The sequence below is a fragment of the Liolophura sinensis genome, chromosome 2 (genome assembly GCF_032854445.1).
Source record: "Liolophura sinensis isolate JHLJ2023 chromosome 2, CUHK_Ljap_v2, whole genome shotgun sequence".
Taxonomy (NCBI): Eukaryota; Metazoa; Mollusca; class Polyplacophora; order Chitonida; family Chitonidae; genus Liolophura; species Liolophura sinensis.
Genome location: NC_088296.1, coordinates 4,964,216 through 4,984,586, shown reverse-complemented (window position 1 = coordinate 4,984,586; position 20,371 = coordinate 4,964,216). Strand labels below are relative to the sequence as shown.

The window sequence follows — 20,371 nt, the reverse complement described above, 5'->3', positions numbered from 1 at the left end:
AACCTCAACCCAAACTCAGACACGAAAAGCAATACCTCAAAAATATCTATATCTCTTCAATTATTTGTGTTTTATGTACTATCGAGTTTTAAAAAATTGACCAGACCATTTATGTCTTAATTAGGTAGATTTTGATGGTTGACTAGGAAAACCACCGTCATTTCTCATTATTATTGTTTCGGTTGAACAACCTGTCACATTTTTAAAATCCTAGTCTTAAACAGCAGAAGAAAATGGCGACGAATGGCATGATTCAGGATAGTTTCTGGAGTTGTGGCCCGAAACCAGGGGCCTTCTACAGTTGTCCAGGGTCTACAACGGCTCCAAAGCATGAGGCAAGGAAAAGGACACTGTGAGTATAGTATTTCGATGAAGAGTTTTCTGTTTGATTGTCTTATGTACGCACAGGAACAATGCTGTGTCATTGTCAATATCACCAGCATTGTTGTGGGCTCAGTTATCGTCACCTCTGAGTCTCTGTTCAGAATAACAAACTTCACTTTAACTCTGTGGGCGTGTAGAATTCAAATCAAAATGTGATATGAAAATTACAACCATAATTCAGCGTAAAAAAGCGAACTCTTCAACATTTTATTGGATTGAGTTACATTATGAATTTTAGAGGATACATGAAACGCTTTGATTCTGTTTTTTTTTTTAATGTGCAGATTATCATGTGTTATAATATATCACAGTACAAATAAATTTTTGAACTTTCACTTTGGGGGAGGGCGGGGGGTAAAAATGGTTTCAAAGTACAGTTTTCTTAAAAGAAAAGAACACATTTATACAGACTATACTTTAAATGAAAGCCATACAAACAGTGTGGAATTGTACTATTTTTAAGATTTTTTAAAGTTTTCATAAGAGAGAAAAACGGTTTTAAACATTTTCATTTTCTACAAAATCCACCGATTTGAGACACATCGAAAGTCCTGCCATGTTTTAGGCTTGTCCAATGAAAAGCCTCCTGTCTTCCTCTTGAATATTCATTGTGACGCCAAGGTGCTTAAGGTTTTGCTCTTACCATGTAATTAACATGCATTTCCAGTCTCAGCTAAATATGTAAGTATATCCTGGCGATTATGGATTTGAAAGCCAACTCTGAAAAGGACAAGTTTGGGATATACTAGAGGACCACATCATGCCTACATTTGTAGCTGTTGCCTGCCAAAAATGTGTCTGAAATGCCATGTTCAGAAGAGCCACTAAGGACAATGACATATGTAATCTGTTCAAATGGCAGTGTAAAGGAGACTTCTAAGCCTTCGGTGTTTAACTATTAAATACTCAAATAACAAGCCCCGCTGACAGAAAGTTTAGATATTTTATTTAACCTTAAGTATAGACCTTTCAATTAAGGTATAAATTGTATAAATGTGTTCTTTTCTTTTAATGCCCCAGAGGTCAATCCGGAAATTAAATAGCTTTGCAGCGGTGATGTTAACGATGGTCCCTGTTTAAAAAGAACTCTGTGGAGGATAGACCAACTGGGTCTGGTGGAATGGGGGCGATGGTGTGGGGAACAGACCAAATGGGGGTGTGGGTCTAGGGAACAGACCGAATGGGGGCAGGTATAGGGGGCGTGGAGGAGGCGATGAGCTGACCTAAAGAAGCTATGCAGTATCTGTGTACATGTCACCTTGCCCACACTGTAGTGACACGGTTCACCATGTTCGGGGCACTTTTTGGGTTTCTGAGCAAGATCAACGATGACGTAATTTCCAAAAAAAATCTGACTCTACGGAAAATATGCATAATACAGAGGGGTAATCAACAGGAATAAAAATACCACCAGAATGAAATCTTTTGACAAAAATTCTGGTGCAAAAATTTCTTCATTTGGTATAGAAACATTATCTTTGTTTTATACTTTCTTTTCATGTATCCTTTAAAACCGACAGATGGTCTGTCAGCAACCTGCAGATGGTCATGGTTTTCCCCCGGGCTCTGCCCAGTTTCTTTTCTCCATAACGCTGGCTGCCATCGTATAATTGAAATATTCTTTAGTACAGCATAAAACACCAATCAAACAAATAAATAAATAAATTAAAACCAACATGAATCAACTAATGTTCCAAGGGTCCAAGGTAACTTCAGACCATAGTCCGCTCCATACTGACTGCAGTTTACACACTTCTGTAATGGAGAAATGGAAATCTATCTTTTTGGACATCAGATTTGTATTTCTGTTCAGTTGTCAGGAATTTTTCATTTGTCACAGCGACTTATGGGTATGGAAACTTGAGAAGGCTTAGTTGCCAAAACGTAACCCTGAAATTGAGCAGCAGGAAATGCTGTGAGAGTTACAGGGGATTTACTGCTTCTAATGCGTCCGATCGACGGTAAGCCACATTTACTCCATCCTCACACTCACATTAAAACTTTCCTGGGGGCCTTCGTGGCTCAGTTGTTTAGCGCGCTAGTGCAGCATAATGACCCAGGAGTCTCTCACCAATGCGGTCGCTGTGAGTTCAAGTCCAGTTCATGCTGGCTTCCTCTCTGGTCGTATGTGGGAAGGTCTGCCAGCAGCCTGCGGATGGTCTTGGGTTTCCACTCACCATAATGCTGTCTGCCGTCGTATATGTGAATTATTCTTGAGTACAGCATGAAACACCAATCAATTAAAATAATAAAACTTTCCTAGAATAAATCTATGTCACCCGAATAGTCCAGATAATCAACTAACTTCTTCTGAGTCTCGCTCGGGAAGTTTTAATGCGCTTGTGAAGATGCGTTAAATGTGGCTTGATGTTGATCTGACAGATTTAGAAGCAGAGTTCCATTTCAGAGTCACATTCCACAACTAGAGTAGGCCAGAACGGGTGGACTGGTACTCATGTTATGAGATATAGTATTCAAACTATATCACCAATTGAATTTGGTCCAAATCAAATACTAGTTGCAATACCAACCATTGTTATGAATTTTCCTTGCCTTTCAGATATCCCAGCGTGACAGGTACCTCTGTCCTAGGTATAACATTTAAGGGTGGAGTCATGATCGCTGCAGATATGCTGGGGTCATACGGCTCGCTGGCACGGTACAGAGACTGTTCCCGAGTCATGAAAGTCAACGACACTACGGTCCTCGGGGCAGGTGGTGACTATGCTGATTATCAGTACATCAAGAGTGTCATAGAACAGAGAGTGTAAGTGTATTATGTGTGTGGTCGCACAAAGTGGTAAATTTTCATCAGGAATTTTGATGTCACAGTGACACAGAGGTTCTCGGTTGATTGCCAGTCCCAGTCCAAGACATACCACCTCAGTTGTTAACCAGTACCAACTACCCTAATTCCTCAAGCTTTCTACACATGACACAGCTCAAGTTAAAGGATGCACTAGTAACATGAGTTGAACTGAACTGGAAGGCACACTTGGTCCTGAATTTATGTCCGGATGACTGTGGAAGGAAGTCTGGCAGAAACAAAATTGACCATATGCGTTTCAGGACTGATATCTTTTAGAATGTGCTGCCGCAGTAAAAAAAATTGTTGAGCACGTTAAATACTAAAAAAATCATTCAGTTAATCAAGTCTTTTAATCATTAAGACACAAAAATGTTTTCAGGATTGACGAGCAATGTCTGGATAATTCAAGTGCTTCACTCAGTTACTCTCCAGCATTTAGAGGTCATTTTATTTCTACGTGTTGATGTGGGACAACATGCCGGGCCTGAATTTCGACGCGAATCTGCGAATCAGTTTGCCTAAAAGTTAGTGCCACTATCCATTTACAAGAATCTAACCTGATTCTCTTGTGTAGGTATTGGAAATCTTGTAAATTCCCAACTCATTTTCTGAGCTTCAGTCAGTCAATCAACAAGTCACTCAATCAGTGTTTTTTGTTTTTAGTATAGACGAGGAATGTTTGGATGATGGTTTCACTTACACCCCAGCCACGCTCTTCTCCTGGTTAACCAGGGTCATGTACTCCAGGAGATCAAACTTCAACCCTCTCTGGAATTCCCTGGTGGTTGCTGGTCTAGAGGATAAAAAACCGTGAGTTGCATATGTCAACAGGCTTTTCTAAGTTATCACAACCCATCTTCCATTGTATTATGGTCGTCTTATTTAAATGACATCAGTTGTCAGCCAATTAAATTTCTTGATTGATTTGTGCACATTTACAGGCTCTCTAAGTTTAAGCATTGTCACAGCTCATCTTTCCATGCACATGGTGATGGCAGCAAGTTGAGGGGCCAAACAATGCTTAGTCTTAATCGAAAAAATGAAGGTGAAGAAATACAGTATTTCAGTTTTGTAAAAAAACACTTTCAGAAGCACATGAAAGACTTAAAATGATACATTTGATTTTTGAAATATCCGCCCTGCCCCTGTAAAGAGACATAAATATCTGCCCTGCCGCTGGAGGGAAGAGCTGATGGCCCTGTAAAGCGAGACCGTAGTAAACCTATCTGCCTGTTGTCAACTGTACCTGGTACTGAAAATCTGCTGTCATAACATTTGTTTGTAATTTAGCGCCAGTTCAGTTTACTAACTGCATGTGTGTTTTAAGCTCATCCAGGGATGTAGTTTACTACATGCTTTAGGGCGTCACAGCTAATTTTCTCCCTTGGGGCCACCATAAGTTTATTATCAAATCAATTCATGCTTGGCGGTTAGGTGTCAAAGGTATCCACCATAGTTGTTTGATAGATATAATGAGAAAGACAGTGCTCATTGGACAATCGTCTGGATTGTACCAATGGGTAAACCTATCATAAATGCATCCATCACAGCCTCATTTTCATTACTTTCATTTTGTCGGCACGGTTTGTGGAGTCCTTCAAATTGATCCGGTTAGATAATAAAACAGTCATAGGCTCATTGTTTGTTTAAAATTATAACTAGAACAGACCTCAGATTACCAGAAATGATTAAGATTAGGCAGTTTAGAGTATTTTTGATTTGTGGAGTTGTTTGAGCCCAGCTGATTTACAGCTGAAGAACCGACTGCACCCAGTTGGGCCAGCGCCAGTTTTTCTTGTTTTGATTCACTTTTTCATTGTGACAACACTCATACTTATAAATTATTGTGTTTTCAAGTAAAAGACCTGATAAGAACATAATACCGGAATATGCAATGTTGTGAAACGGAATTTTACTCCAGTGGGTCGTGTTTTCATTTCCTTCCATATGATTTCTTTTTTGCAAGAGTCAGGCATTCTGTCATGGATTCGAATGGGTAAAAAGCATTTTTTAGTAAATGTTTCCCACTGTTGTACAGTGTCTGCAAAAAAAAAAAAATTCTAAAGATTGAAGTGCCCTCTTGAATAATAAAAGAGTTGCCTTTGCTTTTATAACAAATCCTCAAGTTTGTGTGGAGTATAAATGTACAGAAACATACAGCAAACAGGCGGAATATTTTATTGACTATTTCAAGACGCAAGCGCAGCGTAATGACCCAGGAGCCTCTCGCAAATGCGGTCGCTGTAAGTTCAAGTCCAGCTCATGCTGGCTTCCTCTCCGGCCGTATGTGGGAAGGTCTGCCAGCAGCCTACGGATGGTAGTGGGTTTCCCCTGGGCTCTGCCCAGTTTCCACACCCATAATGCTGGCCACAGTCATATAAGTGAAATATTCTTGAGTACGGCGTAAAACACCAATCAAAAAAAAAAAAAAAAAATATTTCAAGACAAAGTTGTTTTATTTAGTCACATACCACAACTAGAATCTGTAACCAGTGTCTGTAATTCAACATCAGAAGTGAAACTCTTTTTATTAGTTTTTTTTCTGGGCTCTGGGTTCTGGGCTCTGGTACCCAGAGCCTGTGCTTTACTCCAACCACTTTGATTTCCACCACCTTTAAATCAGGAGTTGTGAAGACAAGGTTGATGCCTTTGTTGGTCGCCGACCCACTTCTCAGACGTTAACTGTGAAAATTAGATTCTTCTGTGAATTGATGTGACTCTGCCACATGACTCTACCTGATGACTCCTCTAAAACATGACTCTACCACATGATGCAGATGGAGTCCTTAGATTAGCCTATAAATCGTCAACCTAGTGAAAAATTCTTGGGTACAATGTTAAACACAGATTTAATAAATAAATATTTTTTCTTAAAAAAAACAAAACAGTTTGCTTCATTGTTTCCCATTTATGTTTTTTTTTTTTGTTTCCTTCCAGTTTTCTAGGCTACATTGATAAAATCGGCACAGCTTACGAGGCAGACACAGTGGCCACAGGTTATGGAGCCTACATAGCCCAGGTGAGGGATTGACATTGGTAGTCAAAATGATACCTCCGCAAAAGGCAATGCTCACAGAAATGCTCTGTATGTGAGGCATGTAAATTTCACCCGTCACTAAGTTGTTCACTTAGCTGATTTCTGACAGTTCCTTTGATCTTAGAAGAAAGGGCTTTTGAGAGGTGTGTGTGTGTGTGTGGTAGGTGCTAAGGTTGATATCCTAATGGAGAAATCCAAGTTTCAGAACCAAAAGCAATATTTTATGAGCTTTATTTACCTGTAAACATGAACATTTTTGGTGCCAAATTTGAGCTTAAATGTATATATAGTAATTACAAAGACTAGGGCATTGTAAATCTGAGTAAATTCAGAATATGAACAGAACCGAATCATTCCAAAACCATGATTCATCACTTGCTTAGTCATTTAAGGTGTGTGAAATTCTGCCCTCACAAATGAGCGCTTATTCACTCACAATATGTTCCTAGAGTATATACAAGTTCACACGTGTTAATGAACAAACAGTTGTATATCCAATGGGCCGTATCTAGAAAAGCATTAAAGATTCCAATTCCAAACTTTAATCATGACATTGTGACTGTGCATAAAAATATTTAAAAAATGCAACTCAATATGACGCTTTCTAAGAGCTTTCAAGTCTGCGAGTGAAAGAAATTTATGTGAAAACTTAACTTTTTATTGGCAAACCATCATATTTTTGTTTAATTTAATTCTTAGTTTTAATGCAGCTTGTTTAGTTTGAGCTTCCAGCAGTTTGGGAGTCCAACCTCTTTCTAGAACAACCAGCCCGGATAGCCCAGTTGGTAGAGCGTCCGCTTCGTGAGTAGTAGATCCAGGGTCAATCCTGGGTTGAGTCACATCTAAGACTTGAAAAGAGGAAGTTGTAAACCAGATAGTGCAACGACTGGTTGACCCGTATCAGTATAATGGCTTAGGTGGGGCGGCTTACTTGCCTTCAGTAATTCGTCTCAGTGATGCAGCAAGGAGGCACATTACATGTACATACACCCGAAGGATTCCTTCGTCCTCATGTGACTGAAAAATAGTTGAGTACGAGGTTAAACCCAAAGCACTCACTCACTGACTCACTCTTTTTAGAACCAAAGTGACTCTAGATATGGCCCTTATCCATAAGCACCACCTCACCAACTTCTACATGCCACTGACGACAGTTGTGCAGTGGTTGGAAAGTTAGTTTATTAATTGCCAAAGGTCACAGGTTTATACTCCTGTCTCACAGGTGTACTCAAACCATAAAACTGATTTCAGTCTTATAAGTCAAAGATTTTTGACTTTGACATTAAACCCTAATAATGGGGGCCTCTGTGGCTCAGTTGGTTAGCGCCCTGGCGCAGTGTAATGACCCAGGAGCCTCTCACCAATGCGGTTGCTGTGAGCTCAAGTCCAGCTCATGCTGGCTTCCTCTCCGGTCATACTTGGGAAGGTCTTGCAGCAACCTGCGTATGGTCGTGGGTTTCCCCTGGGCTCTGCCCGGTTTCCACCCACCATAATGCTGGCCGCCGTCGTGTAAGTGAAATATTCTTGAGTACGGCGTAAAACACCAATCAAATAAAATAAATAAATAAACCCTAATAATGAAATGAATTATTGTTTAACACTAAATGAATAAATAAAGGCATAGATCATTGAAGTAATGTTAAGCACTAAGCAATTGAATAATTTTGGGAGTCAGATTATCCCAGCAATGATAGTTAATATTCACATTTAAAGGAAGAGTTACAGTTTAAGTATTGTATGTTTTGTTTTTTGTATTTTACAGCCGTTGTTACGAGAAGCCCAAAGTAAGACGCCTCAGATGACACAGGATCAAGCATCTCAACTCCTTGACAGATGCCTGAAAGTTTTATACTACAGGGATGCAAGGTCCTTAAATAAGGTATGGTTCAGTCTTATACTTCGGTTAGGAGGTGGGTCATTTTGGGTTTTAGATCATTCCGAGTACATACGTCTACCTTTTAGTTGCAAAGACAAACCAGGTTCAGAATTTCACCCAATACGAAATTCCTCATTATTTCCAGATTCTGGGAGTTCTGTTGATTTTGGAATGGTGCTCTGACTTTTCTTTGGGAGTTAGAATGATCTCCCACTGGGAAAATCTTTCTTCTTAATATATTTTGTGACATTTATTTCCCACCAAAAATGCACTGTTGGTGGCAGTATTGTATTCATAAATTTATTTAGTTATTCAGTTGATTGGTGTTGTATGCTGTACTGATAGGTTGTGGAATGAATGCCAGCTGATGTAGACTTGTTCTATTGTTGCATGGTGGAAGCTACATGTAGTTCCCGCGTCAGCGCCACATCCGTCCATATTCATTCAATGACCTATTTATTACACACCAAACATTAATCATTTCACTAGGTAGCAAAATTTAGTTGCCGAAAATGAAAATTTGACACAAAAATGTAAGACACTGAGGCTTGTATTAATTTTATGAATGGCACAAGAATTTGTACAAGGGGAGAAGAAATGGTGGCAATGAATGACGTAATGTCACGCTACTAATGCTGTTGTGCAATATGAACATGGGTAATGTTGATATGCAATATGAACGTGGCTAATCTTGATGTGCAATATGAACTTTGCTAATGCCAATGTGCAATATGAAGGTTACTAATGCCGATGTGCAATATAAACGTTGCCAATGCCGATGTGCTATATGAACGTGGCTAATGCTGATGTGCACTACAAACGTTGCTAATGCTGATGTGCTATATGAACATTGCTAATGCTGATGTGCAATGTGAAGGTTGCTAATGCTGATGTGCAATACAAACATTGCTAATGTTGATGTGCTATATGAAGGTTGCTAATTCCTTTGTACAATATGAACATGGCTAATGTTGATGTGCAATATGAACATGGCTAATGTTGATGTGCAATATGAACGTGGCTAATGCCGATGTACAATATGAACGTGGCTAATGCCGATGTGGCATATGAACATTGCTAATGCTCATGTGCAATATGAAGGTTGCTAATGCTGATGTGCAATATGAACGTGGCTAATGCTGATGTGCAATATGAACGTGGCTAATGCCGATGTACAATATGAACGTGGCTAACGCTGATGTGCAATATGAACGTGGCTAATGCCGATGTACAATATGAACGTGGCTAATGCCGTTGTGCAATATGAACGTGGCTAACGCTGATGTGCAATATGAACGTGGCTAATGCTGATGTGCAATATGAACATGGCTAATGCCGATGTGCAATATGAACATGGCTAATGCCGATGTGCAATATGAACGTGGCTAACGCAGATGTGCAATACAAACGTGGCTAATGCCGATGTGCAATATGAACGTGGCTAACGCTGATGTGCAATATGAACGTGGCTAATGCCGATGTACAATATGAACGTGGCTAATGCCGATGTACAATATGAACGTGGCTAACGCTGATGTGCAATATGAACGTGGCTAATGCCGATGTGCAATATGAACGTGGCTAATGCCGATGTGCAATATGAACGTGGCTAATGCCGATGTGCAATATGAACGTGGCTAATGCCGATGTGCAATATGAACGTGGCTAATGCCGATGTGCAATATGAACGTGGCTAATGCCGTTGTGCAGTATGAACGTGGCTAACGCTGATGTGCAATATGAACGTGGCTAATGCTGATGTGCAATATGAACATGGCTAATGCCGATGTGCAATATGAACGTGGCTAACGCTGATGTGCAATATGAACGTGGCTAATGCCGATGTGCAATATGAACGTGGCTAATGCCGATGTACAATATGAACGTGGCTAATGCCGATGTGCAATATGAACGTGGCTAATGTTGATGTGCAATATGAACATTGCTAATGCTGATGTGCAATATGAACGTGGCTAATGCCGATGTGCAATACAAACGTGGCTAATGCTGATGTGCTATATGAAGGTTGCTAATGCCGATGTGCAATACAAACGTGGCTAATGCCGATGTGCAATATGAACGTGGCTAACGCTGATGTGCAATACAAACGTGGCTAATGCCGATGTGCAATATAAACGTGGCTAATGCCGATGTGCAATACAAACGTTGCTAATGCTGATGTGCTATATGAAGGTTGCTAATGCTGATGTGCAATACAAACGTGGCTAATGCCGATGTGCAATATGAACGTGGCTAATGCCGATGTGCAATATGAACATTGCTAATGCTGATGTGCAATATGAACGTGGCTAATGCCGATGTGCAATACAAACGTTGCTAATGCTGATGTGCTATATGAAGGTTGCTAATGCCGATGTGCAATACAAACGTTGCTAATGCTGATGTGTAATGCAAGCACTGCTAATGCCAATGTGCAATACAAACGTTGCTGATGCCGATGTGCAACGCAAACGTTAATGCAGATGTGCAATTTGAAGGTTGCTAATGCTGATGTGCAATATGAACATTGCTAATGCTGATGTGCAATATGGAAGTTGCTAATGCCGATGTTCCATATGAAGGTTGTTGATGTGATGTGCAATGTGAATGTTGCTAATGCCGATGTGCAATACAAACGTTGCTAATGCCGATATGCAATACAAACATGGCTAATGCCGATGTGCAATATGGAAAATACAGTGTATGCGACATGATCATTACAACGTTAAAAGATTTATTTATTTATTTATTTGATAGGTGTTTTACGCCGTACTCAAGAGTATTTCACTTATACAACGTCGGCCAGCATTATGGTGGGTGGAAACCGGGCAGAGCCTGGGGGAAACCCACGAACATCCGCAGGTTGCTGGCAGACCTTCCCACTTACGGCCGGAGAGGAAGCCAGCATGGACTTGAACTGACAGCGACCGCATTGGTGAGAGGCTCCTGGGTCATTACGCTGCGCTAGCGTGCTAACCGACTGAGCCACGGAGGCCCCCGTTAAAAGATAGGCAACTGTGGAACATGTGTAATAATCAAGAACATTTCACATTTGTGATGATGGCCGGTATCACAGTGGGAGTAGTCAGTAGTTCATTTAGGTTATGTCATCAGAGGTACGACATATAGATTTACGACTTGGTGTCGAAAGGCTTTAAATAGTATTATGCAGAGCTGAATACTTATAAAAATGACTAAATAGCAGGAGAAACACAGACAAAAAAAGGCAAACATAAACTGATGATGTGACTTGATGTGATAGCCGCAATTGTGCTATAGTCACGGAAGAGTGATCTCCCTTGCTGTGATCTGCTTATACATTGTGAACATATCACCCACATGTACCAGGCCTCAATGCTATTAAAGTGTTCTTACGATAGGACTTTAAAGCCTTAAGCCTTGCTTTTGAGGTTCAAACCATTATCATTCATTCATTCATTCATTCATTCATTCCTTTTGTTACAGTATCAAGTAGCCATAGTGACAAAGGATGGTGTGGAGATCAAAGGGCCACTGTCATCTGATGCCAACTGGGAAATAGCTCACCTGGTCAGGTAAGATAATCAAAAGGAACTGAAAATACCTCTCTATAAATAAGATACATGTAATGAAGTTGTTCTAAAACTCTTTGTGTTAGTTCAGATTTCATGGTTACAGGTTCAAACCCAGCTCTGGCTCGATTGGCTGCGGCTGTAAATCTAGGACTTGGTCAACTACATGTATGTAAACACCAGTGGTTTACTCTGGGCTCATATATTTCAAGGAACTTAAGACTTAAATCAGAATTTATAAGTGCTTTAAAATTTACTTATTGGTTTCATTGGTGTTTCATGCGGTACTCAAGAATATTTCACTTACACAACGGAAGCTAGCAATATGGTGGGAGGAAACCGGGCACAACCAAGGAGAAACGTACGACCATCCACAGGTTGCTGACAGATCTTCCCAAGTAAGGCGGGAGATGAAGCCAACATGAGCTGGATTTGGGTTCATAGCAACTGCCTAACTCAGAACAGGAAAGAACTAAAGTTGTGGTTATTACATTGTTCTGCAGGAAAGAGCCAGTGTACAAATTTTCAACATTCTAGAAATTTGAATTATAGTTGTACTTAAATTTTGTTAAATTTAGGACATTTGATAAATATAGGCACTGGGCTTTCAGGTTTTATCCACCCATAAAGCTGACTGCTGTTATAAAATTGAAAAAAAAGTTAAATATGGAAAGAAGCAGAAATGAAATCAATAAATAAATCAGATCAATGTTTGTTGTATTCAAACTGTTTATTAACTGCTTTATACAGCTGTATGTGGATAAGGAGTCTGACTTTACCTTTTCACTGGAACAGTTATGGCCATTCTTCAACAGGAGATAGATCAACAGTTCTAGCATCAGTTTGAATCAGACAAACTGTGACTTTAAATGTATTTAAAGACACTTAAAGGGGAAGAAAATTAAAATATCAAACATATACCATTGAAAAGAGTATGCATTTCCTCGCATAAAATGCCGAACAGTACAGTTCGTTTTCCGCATGATGATCCGATAACCGGAATGTTGGATGAAGGTTTCGAGTTTACACAAACAAGCCGGCAGTTTTAATGACTCTCATTGGCTGAGAGGCAACACACCCCAGCATAAATTACAGGGTGTTAAATATGGAGGACACCGTGAACTAATCGATTTATGCCAGCTTTGCCGTTTGTAGAGTTTACGTGTATGGCAAGGGAAAATCGCAAAATTATGCAGCAGGCACCACCAGATAGAAAAAAATGTGCCCTTTTCAGCCTATGGCTTCATTGTTTTAAGTTTTCTTCTCCTTTAAAGAACAAATTCTTACGCCTGAGCTAATGGCTAGCATGATGGCACAGCACAGTGATCCAGGAGCCCAGGAGCCCCACTCCAATGCCGTTTCCTCTCCAATTGATCTGCAAGCAATCCAAGCAACCTAGGAATAGTTGTGGCTATCACTCAGGCTCTGCTCAGTTTCCTCCAGGCTCTGCTCAGTTTCCTACAGGCTCTGCCCTGTTTCCTCCAGGCTCTGCTAAGTTTCACCAAGGTTCTGCTCAGTTTCACCCAGGCTCTGCTCAGTTTCCTCCAGGCTCTGCTCGGTTTTTTCCAGGCTCTGCTCAGTTTCATCCAGGCTCTTCTCAGTTTCCTCCAGGCCCTTCCCCATTTCCCTCGGCTCTGCTAAGTTTCACCAAGGTTCTGCTCAGTTTCACCCAGGCTCTGCTCAGTTTCCTCCAGGCTCTGCACGGTTTCCTCCAGGCTCTGCTCGGTTTCCTCCAGGCTCTGCTCAGTTTCCTCCAGGCTCTTCTAAGTTTCATCCAGGCTCTTCTCAGTTTCACACAGGCTCTTCTCAGTTTCATACAGGCTCTTCTCAGTTTCAACCAGGCTCTTCTCAGTTTCACCCTGGCTCCGCTCAGTTTCACCCAGCTTCTGCTCTGTTTCCTGCAGCCATAATGCTGACCACCATAGTATAAGTGAAATAGTCTTGTGTATGGCATAGAACATCAACCGAATAACTAACTAACAGAAACTTACATTATCCATGCATGAAATGCTGTCAGTTCATTAGACGTTCGTCAATAGATAAAATGCTGAATTTTTTCAACAAAAACCATTGGCATATTATGATGTGCTGTTTGTGATTAATTGTTACCAGTGATGAGATACCCTAGACTCGCATGTATCTGGTCCATTTATGTGGTTTGTACTCAGCATTTTTCATTCTTCAGGGGTGTGGTTTCCCCAATATCCTCTATTCCCTTAGTTTAGTGTGTAGATCTTATTTTCCCCCACAATTATGTTATGTTTTTTTTTTTTTTGGTCATATAAAATAAGTCAATGATTTTGGTACTTCACCTTGATTCAGGTCGAAAATAACACCAGATAATTGTTCAAAGAAGACCATTCATAGATGGAATAATTTACCCCTGTTAACCTGACTATTGTTGCTGCGTGTGTGAAAAAATTATTCAGTGTGGCTTTTAACAACGTTTAAGTAATTAAACAAATACAAATAATTCTTGAAGTATTGGAAAAATCACCCTTTTCTCTTAAAAAATCGAATGACTGGGGTGCTACTGCTATGAAATTTAAAGATTTTAACTCCCATATGAAATGTGTAGGTACTTGGCAGCAGGGATTTTCTTGGGAATCTCCTTTCCGCATTTCCAGAGTTATGTAGAAGGAGGTGTTGAGTCCTGGTTCTTTGTAAAGTAGTTTCATGTAGAGAATTTAATACATTTTAGTTTTTATTGTTTTTGGTTTTTGTCTTTGTGGCATTTTATTTTGGGAAAACAAATAATTATTGGTTACTTGGTAGAAAAAAGTGTTAATTGTGCATGTTTTGGGGGAAACAACTAATTATTGGTTACTTTGTAAAATGAAGTGTTGATTTCCCTGCGTAGGTGGGAAGGTCTGTCAGCAGCTTGCGGATGGTCATGGGTTTCCGCCAGGCTCTACCCAGTTTCCTCCCCCCAATAATGCTGGCTGTGGTCGTATAAGTGAAATATGCTTGGGTATAATAAATGAGTAAATAAATAAATTTTCCTGCAGACCAGCTTTACAGTTAAGCTCGTGTGCAACGTAACTGAACCAGTTCCAGTGACCTGCCATGTATGTTTTCCAATTATCAAGCTTGCAACATGCAAGCCAGTAAGTTAGCATTGATACTCATAAATTCTGATGAAAACCATCCTTGAGTTGTGACAGAATGGGTGCCATTCTTCAGTTCATCATGTTCTTTGTGTATGGCCAAGTACAGAGTTAAACACTAATCGAAGAATCGACTAATTATTCACTTTATTTCGTGCTAAATTGACCTCTTTGTATTCCTGTTTGTTTCAGTGGTTTTGAGTGAAGTCATTGGGATCTAACAGAACAGCAATCATCATTGTTTTAGCCACCCGGAAATTCTTCATGGCTGTCAAGAAAGGATGTTTCATTTGTTGGTATGATCGGACCAGTATAGCTGCAAGGCATGGTTGGTGTCTTGGAGTCTTTGTTGACAGCTCTAACTTATGTCATACATGTATGACCATACTCGTTCTGCTTTCCTACTCGCCATTGATAAAGAATAAAACACATCTTAATCTTTTGATGAACTTCGCCTCTGTTGTTGTTGACTTGTGTTTCGGCTTCGTTGTGCAAATATACTCTGATGTCAATTTTCAGGTTCTTTTTCAATTTCAGTTTTTTCGTCTTCCTGATTTTAAGTAAAATTCAGGTTTTTGTGCCCAGAATAAATTAAGCGAAAATAAGACTATTGAAAGCAGGTTACCGGGTTGATAATTATGTAAGTGGATAATTCTCCACCGTCGTATAAGTGAAATATTCTTGAGCGCGGCGTAAAACACCAATCAAATAAATAGGAAATTCATTTTTTTAATCCATAGGCCATATAATTTTTATGTCGGTACATAAAGAACAGCCAATACTTACTGTAAAGAGAGGTAAGAACACACTATTATGTGGGGTGGGGGAAGGGGTCATGATAGCAAGGTTGAATTCGTTGTTTTCCAGTTACTTTGACTCGACTTATTGTATGCGTTGGGTGCAAACCTAATACAAGGAACAACCGCTTTGGTGGCCTTATGGTTTATAGAGCGTCTGCCTGGCTGTTGGGAGACCTGGGATGAAACCAGGGTCCGAAAGGCTTGAAAAATGCTACTTGTTGCTGCCTTGCATGACGCTCAGGCACAGAGAGGTTATAACAAGAAAAAAGGACTGGTTGGCCTGGTGTCAGTATAATATCACTTGATTGGGTGTTATGTCTGACGTCTTCGGCATATACTTCAGTGGCGGCAGCAACTTCCCTTATTGACTCACCCTACCTCTAGAAGATACAGTATGTGTACACACATCTGATAACTACTCGGCGTCACATGACTGAGGCTTTTGTCAAGTAGGACGTAAAACCCAACCGTACATGTGAACATACATACATATATAGGGAATTTCAGGATACTCCTACGTTGTTTGTTACTGAGGGCGTGGTGACCATCTTCCATAAAATTTACTGAAGATCACTTGTACCCGAAAAATGATATGTTACTTTTAACAGAACGTCTTTTGTCAGAGTGATGCAAGAATGTTCTATGTTATTATAACGTAATACTTTGTCATATTGAACTCTAATACAATCTCTATGTTGAATTAATAGAATATGTGTGTTATGTGAATTAATAGAATATGTGTGTTATGTGAATTAATAGAATATGTGCGTTATGTGAATTAATAGAAAATGTGTGTTATTGTTAATAAAATAATCTGCTGCAATAACAGGATACGTTTGTCAGAGAAGCATGTGTATACTTTAGAATAATATACTTCAGGAAGTGCGTGTGTATATAGTTGACCAATTATTAGAAATTAAGATTGACACAGAGTTTTTGTGTTTTCTGAAATCACTCCCTGCCTCATCACCCCTGGCCAGTGAGTTTGGCGTTGTTCAAAATTTCCGTATAAAATGTACTAGTCTTGGCAGCGATGTAGAGCCAACGTAGAGAGCGGCACATGCGCTGTAAGGAATATGGCTGTCTAACACTGGCGTTAGGCAAGTAAATGATGCACTTCCCAGCTGTTACACTGGATTTATTTATCCGGAGAGGAAGCTAGCTTACGCGACCACATTGATGAGAGGCTTCTGGGGCAATTGTGCCAGGCTGGCGCGCTAACCACCTCGGTCACGTAGGCCTCAGCAGTCGCATTGGATCCATCAGGTATACTCATTGACAATGTATCATACAACGATGCACATCTTATCTTAGACTGAAGTAGCATAATTAAGGTTGAAAGAGACATCTATTTGATACGGTCGGTTACCAAGGCCACTGCCTGACATCTCTGCATCGTATGCCCTGGTTAATTAATGGAAAACTTCTCTAGTGTTATTATTAAAGGAAACAGCATAATCCTCAAAATAATTTTTTACTCATTTTAAAACCATAATCAGAGCTGCCATGTATTAGGGAAAGTTGGGACTAATACAACATTTATATTAGTCTCACGTGCAAAGAAATTCATTTTAACGGAGTGAGTGAGTGCTTGAGGTTTGACGTCGTACTTTTAACAATTTTTCAGTCGTATGACGACGACGGAGTCCTTAGAATGCAGATAACGTTTAATCACTTCAACCGTGATTAAACCGATGAGACTAAGCGTAAACAGGCGTAGGTGCGTCGCACGGGCATCAACCGTCAAGCTTTAATAGTGGCAGTGATGTAAGGCCAGTGTAGAAAGCGGCACGTGCTGTAAGGAGTATGTTAAATGGCAGGCCGTCGGCTTTTCTCCACTTCAGAAACCGACCGCCGTCACATCAGCGAAAAACACGAATCGTTGATGGTAATTGCCTGGTAGACCCGGTTCATCCCCAAGACTATCAGTTATAAAACTGATAACAATGCTAGTATCTTCCTAGATGCTCATTATGTGAACAGGTGAGTGGGGTACACATGTACTGGACTGTGTGATCCACATGTTGTCAGTGCACGGGAAGTGCTTGGGCGCAAAAGCCTTTGAAACATAATATATCTGGATTTATTTGTACGACTGGTGTTTTATACGGTTTCTTTTTTTTCAAGAATTATATACAGGGATGGACAAAAAACCACATCCAGTCTCCATACAGGATAGGCATTGTCGTTCAGTGAAACACAAAAACACCACAGTCCTCCCACCATAGGGCCTATGACGCTGGCCCCCGTCGTATGAGCGTAAAACCCCAATCAGGTGTATGAATCAAACAAGCAGAAGACTACAACATAAAGAGTAAAACTAGTGCAGCGAGCACAGTGTGATTACTGGCATATGGACCCACTTATTGGCGGTGAAATACGAGCTTTTGCCAATTCATAGTTTCGCAGTAACGTCATAGCGGCTCTTAACCAATCATCAGCACACTCTTTGGTCACGTGAGGTGAAAACAAAGCGAATTTAACCCAGTTTGAGCTAGGCGTTGAGGAAGTTTTGGCATCCAAAAAAGAAAATTATAGGGAAGAAATTCTTTCTCAAAGGGTAATGAGAATGTGTCTAGCCTTCAAATATGATAGTTTCAGTGTTTTTGTGATACAATGAACTTCAGGAATCAACAAAAATCACCTTTTTACCCATTTAGCTCCATGTTATTTATCACCTCCTGCTCCTTATGAGGATCCTGGGTGCTCGAACTATAAATTTACCTCAGTTAGGGTATTATTGACAGCACATGTAAGGCTCAAACAGAAGTAGGTAAAAAAAAAAAAATAATGCAATGATGTTGGCTTCAGACGTCAGACTATCAGAAGTTACTGGTCTGGAATTACCCAAAATGTCGTGTTGTCACGATTAACAAACATTTACAAAAAAAAACAAGCCAAAAAAAAAAGAGAAGGAAAAACAAACAAACAAGAAAACAAACAAACAAACAAACAGCACCAAGGAGCGACGACACGGAGACTCGAAATCCGTCCCATCTTTACATCCATACAACGTATCAAAAAGCCGCCTCTTATTAAAAGACAAAGAAAACACTAAAAAAAGTGTACATCATAGAAGAGGCATTCAAATACAGTCCAGGAAATAGTTCAATTCAACTGTTTTTATTTTATTTTTCATCAGAACAAAATGCTTTGAAACCATTCGATTTTATGGTAACATATACTTCGCGTTAGTGTTTTCTTCCTTTGCCTGTAAATTTAGATATAATGTATGCACAATACGTGGTTGCTTTGTCGTCAAGTTTGCCAAAATTTTGTTCGGCCAAGGATGCACACCAATCAAAGTCAGAATACGCTCCATTTACTGTCGGAACAACCTCGAACTCTGTCGACTAGAACATATCTTGCCCCTTTCCAACATCATTGAAAACTGTTGACTGCTTCTCTTTGCACGATTCCAACGCATTATCGTACTTTATATACTTTCCTATTTTTTCGGTGCTTTGTGTTATACGTCGTTTTGGGAATTGACCTTGGGATTATTGGCCTGCAACGTCCTTATTGGTAGACGGCTGGTATACGAATGTCTGTTTCGACGCCTAGATCCACTACTTTCACGGACATGTCGCTTAAATACTGAATGTACTGAAGTGCCTCAGTAAGTTGCTAAAGGTCGGTGGTTTTCCGCGTGCACTCTGGTTGATGTCAGCCATAAAAAGGACCGATATTGTATATGTTAAAAATTGTCGAGAACGGCATTGAATAGCAATCAAATATATCGTGGATATAAGACCAAACGAATTATGTTTTTTACATATAGACTTTATTTACAGTTCTCATCATTGCAATAATATAATAATTGTGAGTTGTTTTCTTTTCACATGGTTTGACCGCATCCATCAGTGTTACTACAGGGTACACGATTATTACGTAGAGTGTGAAATACTGCTTTATCTGCTTCGATGAATGCCGTTAGCTGGTATACGATTATAATATATTGGGTGTAAAATAACGCGTTGGGTGCTTCCATGAGTGTTACTACAGGGTACACGATTATTACATAGTGGGTGTGAAATGACGCGTTGGGCGCTTCCATCAATGTTACTACAGGGTACACGGTTATTATATATTGGGTGTGAACTAACGAGCTGAGTGCTTCCATCAGTGTTACTACAGGGAACACGATTATTACATATTGAGCGTGAAATGACGTGTTGAGTGCTTCCATCAGTGTTACTACAGGGTACACGATTATTACATATTGAGCGTGAAATGACGTGTTGAGTGGTTCCATCAGTGTTACTATAGGGTACACGATTATTACACAGTGGGTGTAAAATAACGCTTTGGGTGCTTCCATCAGTGTTACTACAGGGAACACGATTATTACATATTGGGCCTGAAATGACGCGTTGAGTTCTTCCATCAGTGTCACTACAGGGTACACGATTATTGCTTTAGGTGTGAAATACTGCGCTGACGGTTTCCATGAGTACATGGTGTGGGAAATGTGGCGTTCATTGCAGCCCGTTGGTATTGTTGCGGAGATTACACATAGAATACATGGTGGAATATATGATGTGTTGCGCTGGGGACTGTACACATGTTACAATGGATGGGAACATATGGTTGGGTTGTGAAGGACGGATGTATGATGTGGAATAGCTGGCCGGTAATGCACTAGGCGCGAAAATATAGTGTTCAAAATGGTTTACAAAATAAAAACATAGTTGGCGGGGTTAGAAGTGGGGATGACTGTTTGATGGAAGATGGTGCAAAATGTACACATAATGGACAGGGTGGGAAATGTGGGGACGACTGTTTGTTGGAAGATGGTGCAAAATAT

General features: G+C 40.1%; 1 protein-coding gene across 1 annotated transcript; it reads left to right on the top strand.

The window, feature by feature from the left end:
- The first annotated feature begins 221 nt into the window (after nt 1-221).
- LOC135462884 (proteasome subunit beta type-4-like) lies at nt 222-15,202 on the top strand. The gene is made up of 7 exons (XM_064740180.1): nt 222-352; nt 2,945-3,151; nt 3,857-4,003; nt 6,131-6,212; nt 7,993-8,109; nt 11,572-11,660; nt 14,957-15,202. Exons 1-7 carry the CDS (start codon nt 234-236, stop codon nt 14,967-14,969), a joined length of 774 nt encoding a protein of 257 aa, XP_064596250.1. The 5' UTR covers nt 222-233; the 3' UTR covers nt 14,970-15,202.
- Nucleotides 15,203-20,371: the final 5,169 nt, after the last annotated feature.